The sequence below is a fragment of the Raphanus sativus genome, chromosome 8 (assembly GCF_000801105.2).
Source record: "Raphanus sativus cultivar WK10039 chromosome 8, ASM80110v3, whole genome shotgun sequence".
NCBI lineage: Eukaryota > Viridiplantae > Streptophyta > Magnoliopsida > Brassicales > Brassicaceae > Raphanus > Raphanus sativus.
The window spans coordinates 20,055,688-20,068,739 of NC_079518.1; the positions used below are offsets into that span (position 1 = coordinate 20,055,688).

Genomic DNA, 13,052 nt, shown 5'->3' on the forward strand with positions numbered 1-13,052 from the left:
AAAACGAATGGCAAGATGTCACTTGAGTGGGGCTTCTTGTTTCGTCAAGCTATGAGCGAACTGGTCAGGTCAAGAAGCTTACGATCTTGTTATACTTCACGAATGATGTTTCGTAAAATATTGCCGAGCTTTTATTTAACGAGAGTTTTTCAACAAAATTTTGTCGAGTTAATTTTACGGAAATTGATTCGTAAAATTAGTTTGGATAATATTTGGGTCAATCTTTACGAGGATTGGCCGTGCTTGATGAATGTTTTGTTGCCCGGCAACCAGCGCAGCACGGGCGCGTTTGCCGCCCGGCGCCTAGAGGCAGCACGGGCGTGCTAGCCGCCCGGCGCCTAGGGACAGCACGGGCGTGCTAGCCGCCCGGGACTGTGCTTCCTCGCGAGACCTGCCTGTTTTTCTCGTTTTTTTTAAAGGTTTCTCGATCGACACTTAGTCTCTCGAGGTTTCTTTAATTGTTTTTCTGAGACTTTTGGACATTGATTTCATCATGATCCCAGCACGGAATTGTGTTCTTAGAACGTTGTTGACCTTTTATTTTACGAGAGTTATTTCGCAAAATGTTGTCGAGTTAATTTTACAGAAACTGTTTTGTGAAATGTTGTCGAGTTTAATCATGCAAAAGCTGTCTCGTGAAATATTTTCGAGAATTTATTTTACGAAAGGTGTTCCGTAAAATGTTATCGAATTTTAGCATTAGAAACGCTGATTTTCGTCGGCCTCCATACTTATCGGGAAACTTGACATTAATCTTCGGGAAACTTGACATTTATCCTTCCGGAAATTTAGCAGTTATCTTGTTACGTAAAGATAAATGTAAATCGTCGTGTCTATCTTAGATAATCGTAAACGGACTGTCCGATCACGTTTGGTCCCTTTCGGGCCGTCTCTAGGACTTCCGTTGTTTTCTACGATTTCTTCGAAAGTTCTTCATTCGTTCGTAGAGTTGAGATGAGTGGTGTCTTAAGATAACCATCGCTGTTTCGTACGAAGAATTTAAGATCTTCCTTCCCGTTGATATTTTACGAGTTTCCGAAGTGTTTCCGACGGTCTTAGTTTGGAGTAAAAACCGGAGTTTCGTACGCGGAATCTCAATGATTCGTCCTGCGAGGACTTTGGGAAAGACTCGAAGTACAGATTTCTGATGGCTGGGGCCTGGGACTTGTGTACCGGAGATTGTTGTCCGAAGACCCGAGCCAGCACGGGGCTAGCCGCCCGGCGGCCACGGCCAGCACGGGCGCTAGCCGGCGGCGGCTACGGCCAGCACGGGGCTAGCCGCCCGGCGGCCACGGCCAGCACGGGCGCTAGCCGGCGGCGGCCACGGCCAGCACGGGGGCTAGCCGCCCGGCGGCCACGGCCAGCACAGGCGCTAGCCGCCGGCGGCCACGGCCAGGACGGGGGCTAGCCGCCCGGCGGCTACGGCCAAGGCCGGGGTCGGCTGCTCGGTTCCTTCGGTTTACGAGTGTTCGTGTTCGTTATGTTGATGTCGATTCCCGGCATTTCTTCCGCAGCCCAAGCGAACGTGTTAAGGTTCTTCTTGAGACATGCGATGAGTTCTGCTTTCAACGGATCGCGGAGATTGGCTCCAATCTCCACTCATCGCTCTGGGTTAGTTTCGTCGAGGCAGACCGAAATTACTGGTTCGCAAGTGGGCTCACGTTTCCCTTCTAAGGCTTCAGCTCTTTGCGATTGCCAGAAGATTTCTGGAGGGTCCTGCGATGCTGGTTCATGGGTTGCTTGCTTTTTTGGGTTAGTTTCTGGCTCAGAGTTTTTCGTTTTAAGCCAGCGGCCAAGCAGACTTGCGGCGCTTTACGATCTCCTTGTATTGTTTCTACTCCGAAGAGGGTCGGAAATTTGAGGCACAGATGAAAGTCGAGGGGATTGCTCGCATGGAGTTTAACCACGGAGTCCCGACGATCGCGTTATATGCTGCTGGACCGTCGACTACCAAAAATTCCACCATCTTCGTGACGCTCCCGGCTCTGACCGAGAGATCGACCGAGCCAAGGGTCATTGTGATGTTTCCTGAGAGTCCGATTATCGGATTGGATCGTCCGTGATCGCGCTTAGGTCGATTCCCATCCTCTCGAGAGTGTTTTTATATATAATATTTGTCGAGCATCCGGTGTCGACCAATATTCTCGCTACGTCGTTGTCCTGGATCGTTAGTCCGATAAAGAGGAGTTCGTCGTGAGGTTTGGCTTGACCAGCTGTTGCTCTGTCCCCGAATGACACGATGTTGCGGACAGGTGATGTGGCCATGCTGTTGTTACCAATCGTAGGTTTTTGAGTAAGAGAATCCGACCCCCCTCCCTCCTTCTAGCGCCAAACTGTGGGAACCGAAATTCGCACTGTCGATTTTGATTAAGTAAAACGGAGGAAAACTAAGTAAACCTAACTTTCCCTGAAGGTCCGGATTCTCTACGACAACCAACGACAAGTGATCAAATAAATGCGGAAAGGTTTTATTGAGATTTGGGACTGGACCTTAAGGAAGGCTGCCTACGTACCCCTTTCGAGGTTCAAGTCGGACGTAGTTCAGTTGGAAGGGTTTGAACAAGAGATCGAACTGCTTGGCGGAGTTCGTCTAGTACAAGCGTTAGTCATAGAAACGGGCATGTCGAGAATAATGCCTAGGGTTTCTATGTGCGGAACTCTAAGTAAAAGGATTGTTAGATCCTTCCGAGAGAGACAGGAGCCTGCGGACAAAATGAAAATAGAACGAGAGGCGGCCGGACGTTCTAGGTCCTACCTTGCTAGTCTACCGCCTAAATTCTAAGTTCTTAACCTAACAGAAGCTCTCTCTCTTAATGATTTTCGCTCTGCCTTTCCTCCTCTTCCAAAGCTCCTTTATATACTCCTTCTTATGACGGTTTATTCTCCTTTTGGGCCGCAAAACGGGCTTTTTCCATTTTCGTCGGCCTTCATGTTTATCGGGAAACTTGACATTTATCTTCGGGAAACTTGACATTTATCCTTTTTGGAAATTTAGCATTTATCTTGTTATGTGAAGATAAACGTAAATCGTTGTATCTATCTCAGACAATCGTAAGCGGACTGTCCGATCGTGTTTGGTCCCTTTCGGGCCGTTTCTAGGACTTCCGTTGTTTTCTACGATTTCTTCGGAAGATCTTCAATCCTTCATAGAGTTGAGATGAGTGGTGTCTTAAGATAACCATCACTTTTTCGCACGAAGAATTTAAGATCTTCCTTCCCGTTGATATCTTACGAGTTTCCGAAGTGTTTCCGACGATCTTAGTTTGGAGTAAGAGCGGGAGTTTTGTACGCGGAATCTCAACGATTCGTTCCGCGAAAACTTGGGAAAGACGCAAAGTACAGACTTCTGACGGCCGGGGCCTAGAACTTATGCACGGAAGCTTGTCATCCGACGACCCGAGCCAGCACGGGGCTAGCCGCCCGGCGGCCATGGCCAGCACTGGCGCTAGCCGCCGGCGGCCACGGCCAGCACGGGGCTAGTCGCCCGGCGGCCACGGCCAGCACGGACGCTAGCCGCCGGCGGCCACGGCCAGCACGGGGCTAGCCGTCCGGCGGCCACGGCCAGCACGGGCGCTAGCCGCCGGCGGCCACGGCCACCACGGGGGCTAGCCGCCCGGCTGCTACGGACCAGCACGTGCGTCTCGACGAGGGCTTCGATTTGATATGTTGATCGTTTTCTGGGTCCTCACGGTTTGAGAGAACGGGCTCTTTGAAGTTTCCCGGCGGCCAGGACCAGCACGGGGGCTAGCCGCCCGGCGGCCAGGACCAGCACGGGGGCTAGCCGCCCGGCGGCCAGGACCAGCACGGGGGCTAGCCGCCGGCGGCCAGAACCAGCACGTGCGTCTCGACAAGGGCTTCGATTTGATATCTTGATCGTTCTCTGGGTCCTCACGGTTTGAGAGAACGGGCTCTTTGAAGTTTTAAGGCGGATTCCTTGTCGTTCGGCCTATCCAAACTTAGATCACTTCCCGTTTCTTCTGTATACTTTCGTATGGTCGTGTCATCTCAGCTACGGACCTAATGTCTCTCGGTTCTTCTTGATTCTATCATCGAAGTTTTATGACTAAATCTGAGTTGGTTTTCTCGTAAAGTTTATCGTGTAAAACAAGAACGATCGACTTTAACATAGGTTTTTTAAGCTGTACGACTTGTTTTGCTTTCGACGCTTGTTTTATGGAAAGTTCACGCATGATAAATATTTTTAGCCGTTGATTTCGAGATAACCGTTTTTGACCCCAACAAAACTTAGAGCATATGCAACAATAGTCTTTAACCAAAATCCTTAAAATTAAACTATTATAATAATTAATGGGATCCTCAAAATTTAAGAATTTGTGCCCAATGAACCTCTTGAAATCTTTAGGTAAGGACTGCACAGCCTCAGCCTCGTTAGTGTACACGGATCCCATTACCACGTGAGACCATGCGATTGATTTTTTCTTTTTTAACTGAAAAAAAATAATAAAATAATTTAAAATTTTACTTTGGTTATCGCCGTTGCGTATGCTCTTACATCTTAAAATAATGGATACTAGATCTCGATCCGCACAATCGTGCGGATTTTATTTTCATTTTTATATATATATATATTTATTTAGATCATTACTAGTATACAATTTTAATCATATTTTAAATATTTATAAAGCTATTTCAAATACAATAATGTATAGTTTGCATGTTGTAAATAATCAACCGTTTAAACCGTCGTACATATTTGTTGCTTCTTATTATATATTTATCTTGTTGTATTTGTATTTAGTTGTTAAACATATTAATATGTGCATGAAAAACATATTTGACAATTATTTTTTATTTAATTGATGTTAAATTTTTATCCGTCTTTTAAAGCTGGATTTCCTTTTTAACAGTATTTTCTATGTTTATTCATTTTACAAAATATATTATTATATCTACAAAAGTGAAAGATATTTTAATTTTTATACATGTAGTATATAGTCTTTTAATGTTAAGCCGCTCTGTCATATTATATTTTAACATCAATATTTTCTATTTATGAAAATAAAATTTAAAATTTTATCAATTTAATATAATTTTATCATATTAAGTTCAATATGATAAAAAATTAACATGATTGATTGTGATTATATAATAGATAAAAATAAGATATAATATTTTATTTTTCATTTTCTAAAAACAACTGAATATATTAATGTATAATAATATTTCAAAACTAATTACGGAATTAGTTAAAATGTCTACATATAATTTTGAAAATTAAGATCTTGTTAAGATCTTTTTAAAAGATTTTTCGAAATTTAAATATATACTAGATTTTGACCCGCGCTTAGAAACCGCGGGTTATTTTGGGTTATAGACAAAGTTGGATATGAATTAGTATTTTGGGTTTATTGTATATTATCATGTTATAAAGTGGAAATTTGTTTAAAATATATAATTTTATGAATTAGTTTATTTGAGATTTTGTATTCACATTCATATGAATCTTTCTTAGACATGTACATCTTATCTGGTCCCAAAATAATGTTGAGAAACAACATGAAATACGGTTCGGGTCCACGATCAAGGCAAAATACATATTGGATTTTTAGACACGCGTGTTTCTGTTAGAGTTCGAGTATCCAAAATACCTAAAATGTTTTGTGTATTTTTTTTTATCATCGACTTGTATGGACTTATATGGACTCTGTAAAAAAAATACACAAAACATATTAGATATTTCGGCAATTCAAATACATTTTCAGTATTACAGATAGTTTTTTAAAAAAATTGGGTTCGTGTTTTTTAGTATAGTTTCAGGTTTATGTAAAATTTCAAAATTTTTAAAATATATTTCGGGTATTTTGGTTAAAACTTTGGATATTTTGTGTTCTTCGGATAAGGTTTTGGGTAAAGGTATGTGTCCCTTTGGGTATTTAAATATTTTCGGATATTTATTTGATTTTTGGGTATTTTTTGTTTCAGATTTTGGGCTAGTCTGAGTATTTTTGGTCCTAAATACGTGAACCAATTCAGACCCATTACGTATCCAAATTACATGTATTTTACAGGTATTTGGATTATGGACTCCGAATGACCTATATCCAAAAGAAACCGACTTGAGTTCGAACAATTTTTTCTTAAATATTTAGTTGGGTCCAAATGTCATAGACCCGAAAAAATCTGACCCAAAGAAAACCTATTTGTACCCGATCCAAAGACCTGAATCCACAAACATATTCTTTCTCAATGTATTTTGTATGAATTTTATAAGATTTACATTTGTTGAGTTGGTGACACTTAAGATTGACTTGGGAGATTTTTCCGCTAATTTAATATTATTGATTTGTGTAGTTTTTCTTTTTTCTTGAACAAAAAAAATATTTGTAAGGTTTTTAATAATTTTAAAACTTATCTTAATAAAAATTGTTATTATAAATAATTTTTATAAATAATAATTTAATATAATATATATTATGAAATTATATAATGTAAGATGACATGGTATTAATTAATGTTGTATGATATATGTTAATTTATTTTTATAATTAATATCTGAATATTGTAGGTCCATATTGAACATAAGAGATGGTGTATAACGTATTTATAATTGTATATAGTTATTAAAAAATTATTTTTTATTTAGATACTTATAAAGTTTTTATGTTTCTAAAGAACTTTATATTTATGTTTACCGATTTGATGCATTGTAGTTCACATTATAGAAGATGTGTCTCATAAAATCACTTGGCTAAAATTGCTAAATGATGCATTAATTATAGAAAAAGACTTGGCGATGTAAGATATACAGTAAAATAACTTGTGGCAGGAGATAGTTATGTAAAATAATTTGGGTACATAAAATATATTTGTCACATAATATATAAATGGTGCGATATTTGAGATCCAAGATTCCTTAATTATTGGGATTCAGAAAGATATGAAATAAGTCGTTGTTCAATTACATGCTAGTATATCAAATTCAAATACATTAATACATTCGTAATGACCCAAACACTATTAAATAGTTAATGAAAGAGTCCAACAACTTTTTTTAAGTAGATTTTTCAGAATATTTCTGTTTTAATAGTATAGATATATATATATATATATATATATATATATATATATATTTAAAATTTAAATGAAAAATATTAAAATATATTATGATTAAAGTATTTCAAAGATTAATAATGATTAAAAATGTAGTGTGACCAAGTCTAATAGATAGTCCATTTTTAAGAAAATCACACATGAATTAGAAGTCATGACTTCTATTTTAATATAATAGATATTAGTAATTTATTTAGAAAATGGTACTTTAAAAAAATCAAAAACGAAAATTTCTTTTAGGTATTATTTTAATTTTCTTTCGGGGTATTAATTAAAAAAAAATCTGTAAGAAGTAGGGGTGGGCAAAAAACCCAAACCGAACCGAACCGAACCAAACAAAGCGAAGTTAAACCGAACCAAACCAAACCGTACTCTTTATGTAACCTAATTGGTTTTTGTTTTACTCAACCCGAACGGTTTGGATTGGTTTGGGTTTAAACCAAACCAAACCGAACCAAACCGATAATCCAATATATATATATATATATATATAGTAAAAATATATATGATATATATATGTATTACATATTGTAAATTTTAGTTAAAGTTTTGTTTTCTATTTTTTCATTTCCATATCTTTAAAAAAATTATAAATACGATTCAAATAATACTATTATATATAAAATCATGTACCATAAGTTTTTATATTCTTACTCTATCGTTTATGAGTTGATTATTTTTTAATAAAATTATAAAACTGATGCCTTCATATTTTATAATCAACCCGAACTACATCGAACCAAACTAGACCATAATAATGTAAACCGAACTAAATCTAAACTAAACCGAATTAAACCGAACCGAATTAAATCCAAACCGAACCCAAACCAAAGTTATTTTGGTTTTAATTGGTTTGAGTTTTATAAAACCCAAATTACCCAAACCAAACCCAACCCAAACCGAATCCGAAACTAAACCGAAATGCCCACCCCTAGTAAGAAGTAATCAAAAGACAAATAGAATAAATGTCATATGAAAGAAAGGAGGTAATTTGAGATAAAACCCCCTGTTTTCTCGTGAGCACGAGCTTGTCGTGTTCGGTAGCTTGAAGATGAAGTTGGAGAACAAAAATGTTGTTCTACCTATAAAACCATTTACGTCGGAGGTTCTGTTCAATGGCGATCACTGACAGAATTTGTCCCATCATCTCCTCAGTTTCGACAAGAGCTTACAATCTCGACTTTTTCTACCGGAATTCAATCCAACGATCGACCTCTGTCGCGTATGGTCCAAAACACAGAGGAACGGTGACGGCAACCGTGAATCCTTATTCATGCACGGAGGCGGCGCAGCCGGAAGAGCGGAAGAGTTTGAAGGATTTTTTTGTGGAAGCTGGAGACTTTTTAAGTTCAGATGGAGGTCCGCCACGGTGGTTCTCTCCGTTAGAATGTGGAGCAAGAGCTCCAGGATCTCCTCTCCTTCTCTACTTACCTGGTTCGTCTTTTAAATAAATGGACAAAATCGTTGTCTGCTTGATATCTATATTTTGTCCAAAACTGCAGGTATCGATGGTACTGGATTAGGGCTCATTCGCCACCATAGAAGGCTTGGAGAGTAAGCTAACTTCATCAAGTTTTCTTTATTTGCTCAAATGCTTCTATTTCTTCAAAAAATAAAATATATATTTAACAGAATTATTTTATAGTCTTTGTTTTCTCATCTCATTGTCTTTTTGACAATAGGATATTTGACATATGGTGCCTTCACTTTCCAGTCAGTGATCGTACTCCTTCTCCAGGTGTTTCTTAATTTGTCAAACATTCTCTGGTGTTATAAACTTTTTTTTGAATGAATGTTAAATTTGTATAATTGTATTGATTAAAAAACATTTTTACATTCTACTTCTATCTATACTACTAAACCAATAGGAAAGAGTTCCCCTGAGTTTCTTCGGTCCACTCTTGCTGTTCACGCTAAGCTTGTTTCTCTTGTGTAACCAATGTGATTCAACTCTTTCTGATTTCAGACATTGTGAAGCTCATTGAGAGGACAGTTAGGTCAGAGTACTATCGTTTCCCAAATAGGCCCATATATATCGTTGGAGAATCTATTGGAGCTTGCCTTGCTCTAGATGTTGCTGCGAGCAACCCTGATATCGATCTTATCTTGATTCTTGCTAATCCAGGTAAACAAAAATAACACTATGTAGTCACTTTTTTTACTAGATTTTTCATTGTGATCCTTGATCATCTTTGATGCAGTCACACGTTTCAACAACTTCATTTTGCAACCGTTATCCGGTTTACTGGAATTCTTGCCTGACCAACTTCCCATCTTGATAGAAGAAGACTTTGGGTTTAAACATGGTAAAGGTTCAACTCTTCTTTTTTTTCTTGCACCTGATTAATGCAAATACAAAAAACGGTCTAAAATTTCTCTCTGAAATAAGGGTTTAAGTGTTCTGTTTTGTTACAAAGTCAGGGCTAATTTTCTTAAACATAGGTTACCCGCTGGCCGAAATCTTAGAGACTATCCTGAATGGAGCTGATGTTGCGCAGATTGGCAGAGGGATCTTTAGGGACTTCTTTGCAACTTCAGCTAATCTCCCTGTAATACTATTTTCAGATAACAAGTAATGTTTGACAAAAGAAAAACGAGCAATTTGCTCATGTTTCTTCTTCATTTTGCTGTTTCTGTTTTACTTTCTCTATTCATTATATGTCTCATGTGATAGAACTCACGTAAGAAAATTATAATTTACAGACTTTAATTAGGACCTTGCCCAAGGACACACTTCTATGGAAGCTTCACCTGCTTAAGTCTGCTTCAGCATCTCTTAATTCTCATATGCACACGGTCAAAGCCCAAACACTGATACTTCTGAGGTTATAAACTTGTCAACCTCCCTGTTTCGTTATTAATCATACGTAGAAGTTCAGCGAACTCTGAAAGCTGAATTGTACCTTTATATGGCTATGGATATATTACAGTGGACGCGATCAATGGTTACTGAACAAGGAAGACATTGAAAGACTTCATCGTGCATTGCCGAAATGTGAAGTCCGTGAGTTTAAGAATAATGGACATTTCCTCTTCTTGGTAAGAACTTTATTTGCGTAACAATGAATTTAAAATATCTAGTTTCTACCAGATTTGGTGCAATGGAACTTCCATACTGTGTTTGGTTTACTAATCTTACAGCTCAACTGATCTATAATAGTGTGATGTTAGGAGGATGGAGTAGACCTCGTGACTATCATCAAGTTTGCCTATTTTTACCGCCGTGGAAAGACACTTGATTACATTTCCGATTACATTATGCCGACTCCCTTTGAGTTCAAAGAGTTTGAAGAATCACAAAGGTATAAATTTAGTGAGTCAGTTTCAGTCTCCCCATCATTAATTCTGATGTTATCTGTCTAATTTTTTGTATATTTTTGACTGATAAGGTATGAATTCCTCTTGCACAGATTAGTAACCGCTGCTATTTCTCCAGTATTTTTCTCAACTCTAGAAAACGGCACAATAGTAAGATCACTTTCAGGAATACCTTCAGAGGGACCGGTTATTTATGTTGGGAACCACATGTTGCTTGGTATCGAATTGCTTCAATTAGCAATTCATGTCTTGAAAGAAAAGAACATTATGTTGCGTGGACTGGCCCATCCCATGATGTTTAGCAAAGCAGTAGGCTCAAAACTCCCTGATATGCAGATGTTCGACTCGGCTAGGATAGGTGGCGCGGTCCCTGTCTCGAGTCTCAATTTCTACAAACTACTTCGTTCGAAAGCTCATATTCTTTTGTATCCTGGAGGTGTCCGTGAAGCTTTGCACAGAAAGGTAGTGCTTTGTATTTTTTTCCTTATTTGGCGGCCTACTTGTCAAATTTTCAGCTTATTTACATTTTACTACAGGGTGAAGAATACAAGTTGTTTTGGCCACAACACTCGGAGTTTGTAAGGGTCGCATCTAAATTTGGAGCAAAAATCATTCCTTTTGGCGTTGTTGGAGAAGATGATCTCTGTCAAGTAATCAAACTCTCTTTTCCATTCAACATTCTTAAAACTAGATTTTAAAATGCCAAGTCTATTCTGTGTCTACCCGTTTTAATCAGCTTTCTCTTAGTAACTTCTTTGAGCGATTCTCAGATGGTTTTGGATTACAATGATCAAATGAAGATCCCTTTCATAAAGAATTTCATACAAGAAATCACACAGGACGCTACCAAATTGAGGTATATTATTTTTCATCACTTCTCGAGACTATTTACCGTCGTAGCTCTTGCTTCTGAATCTGGTGATGACAATATTTATTATGATTAGGAACGGTGAAAAAGGTGAATTGGGGAACCAAGATTTGCATATTCCTGGAATAATTCCCAAGATTCCGGGACGTTTGTACGTGCATTTCGGAAAACCAATAGAAACAGAAGGCAAACAGAAAGAGCTAAATGATAAAGAGAAAGCTCACGATGTTTACTTGCAGGTCAAGTCTGAAGTAGAAAGATGTATGACCTATCTGAAGATGCAAAGAGAAAGTGATCCTTACAGATTCATATTTCCCAGGTTTCTTTATTCCGTCTCACATGGTTTCTCCTCTCAGATTCCAACCTTTGACCTCTATCAAGCTTCTGAAAGCTATGGCGAAGAAGATGAGTCAAAGACGAGTCAACGAGGAAAAGTTTGTTACGAAATGTTAACCTTCCTCATGAGTTAATCACGTACAATATTGTTTCTCTTGGATCAACTATTATCCCACAAGAGCTACTATATGGCATCGAATCTATTCTATTAAAATAGAACTCATGTGTGATATTTTTTGGACCATTTTTTAGAATTTTTTTAGAGAAAATTATTCAACTGTTATTAAAAATTTATTTATTAGTAGACTCATATACATCTTTTAAAGATTACTAGAATATTTATAAATCTAGAGTAAATCTATACTATTAAAGCAGGATCCTATTGCTTTTTTACTAAAAATACATTTTTCTTTAATAACATTACATATTTCATTAAGGGCAATCAAGTAATATTAATAACACATCTATATTGGGTCACTTTTTTAAAAATCCAGCACATTGCTCACATCATCTCTTTTGGACCATTTGAGCCGATTAACAGATCAGATTCAATTTTTATTTTTTTTAGGATCGGGTTCGAGTCGGATCTTTCCGGGTCCGAGTGGGTTCGGTTCTCATGCATAAGAACCTGAAAAATAACCAAATAACCAAAATATCTAAAACGGATTCGGTTATTTATACTCAGAGTAACCAAAGTATCCGATTCGGTTCAAATTTTTGTATCCAAATTACTCAAAAGTAACCAAAAGGAACCAAAAATATCCATTGTATACCGTTTTTTTTGGTAAACTTTTATCCAAACTATCATATTTTATCCAAAAATACTCAAAAGTACTAAAAATGACTACTATAGTTAACTTATGATATTAATTTAAAATATTAAAATAATTATAAATATAATTATAACATATATTTTTAGATATATATTCACATTTCAGATATCTTCGGGTACTCATTTGGTTCTCGGTTTGGATCGGGTTCGGATCAGTTCTTCGGATATAGCAATTTAGAATTCATTCGGATATTTACCCCGGGTCTGATCGGATTCGGGACCCTGATTTTTGGATCGGTTTTGGGTTGGTTCTTCGGGTCCGGATATTGTGATCAGGCCTATCTATACTATTAAAGTACAAGCACATTTGAATTTTTACTCTTTTTATCCCTACTAATGAGCATTTCTTTTGTATTCATTAAGGGTATTCTGGACGTTTTACGCCAGTTTCTTCTTAATTATTTTTTGGTTTGTCATTAATCACCGGTTTCCTAATTTAATTTCGGTCTGTGATTATTTCTCTGTTTGATACTGCATCGATTATCTATATTATTAAAGTACAAGTACATTTGGATTTTTACTCTTTTTACCCCTACTAAGGAGCATTCCTTTGTATTCATTAAGAGTATTCTGGACGTTTTACGTCAGTTTCTTCTTAATTATTTTTTGGTTTGTCATTAATCACCG

The 13,052-nt window shown here is 37.4% G+C and overlaps 1 protein-coding gene across 2 annotated transcripts; it reads left to right on the top strand.

Annotated features, from left to right (window-relative positions):
• The first annotated feature begins 8,140 nt into the window (after positions 1–8,140).
• On the top strand, positions 8,141–11,887 carry LOC108820232 (phytyl ester synthase 2, chloroplastic). Of its 2 annotated transcripts, none has more exons than XM_056993245.1 (13): positions 8,141–8,505; positions 8,574–8,625; positions 8,754–8,809; positions 9,038–9,196; positions 9,273–9,377; positions 9,514–9,620; positions 9,775–9,896; positions 10,002–10,110; positions 10,243–10,373; positions 10,461–10,851; positions 10,926–11,039; positions 11,160–11,245; positions 11,334–11,887. In XM_056993245.1, exons 1-13 carry the CDS (start codon positions 8,187–8,189, stop codon positions 11,725–11,727), a joined length of 2,145 nt encoding a protein of 714 aa, XP_056849225.1. In that variant the 5' UTR covers positions 8,141–8,186; the 3' UTR covers positions 11,728–11,887. The 2 variants fall into 2 exon arrangements, with proteins under 2 accessions (XP_056849225.1, XP_018448703.1); XM_018593201.2 differs by having other exon boundaries at positions 8,142–8,505; positions 10,482–10,851.
• The last annotated feature ends 1,165 nt before the right edge of the window (positions 11,888–13,052 follow it).

What these genes read in the sequence shown, in the direction of transcription:
- LOC108820232 (XM_056993245.1), top strand. Translation starts at nt 8,187, where the DNA reads ATGGCGATCACTGACAGAATTTGTCCCATCATCTCCTCAGTTTCGACA. An exon ending in TCTCCTTCTCTACTTACCTG is followed by an intron (nt 8,506 to 8,573) that starts GTTCGTCTTTTA and finishes CCAAAACTGCAG; the next exon opens with GTATCGATGGTACTGGATTA. An exon ending in CTTGATTCTTGCTAATCCAG is followed by an intron (nt 9,197 to 9,272) that starts GTAAACAAAAAT and finishes TCTTTGATGCAG; the next exon opens with TCACACGTTTCAACAACTTC.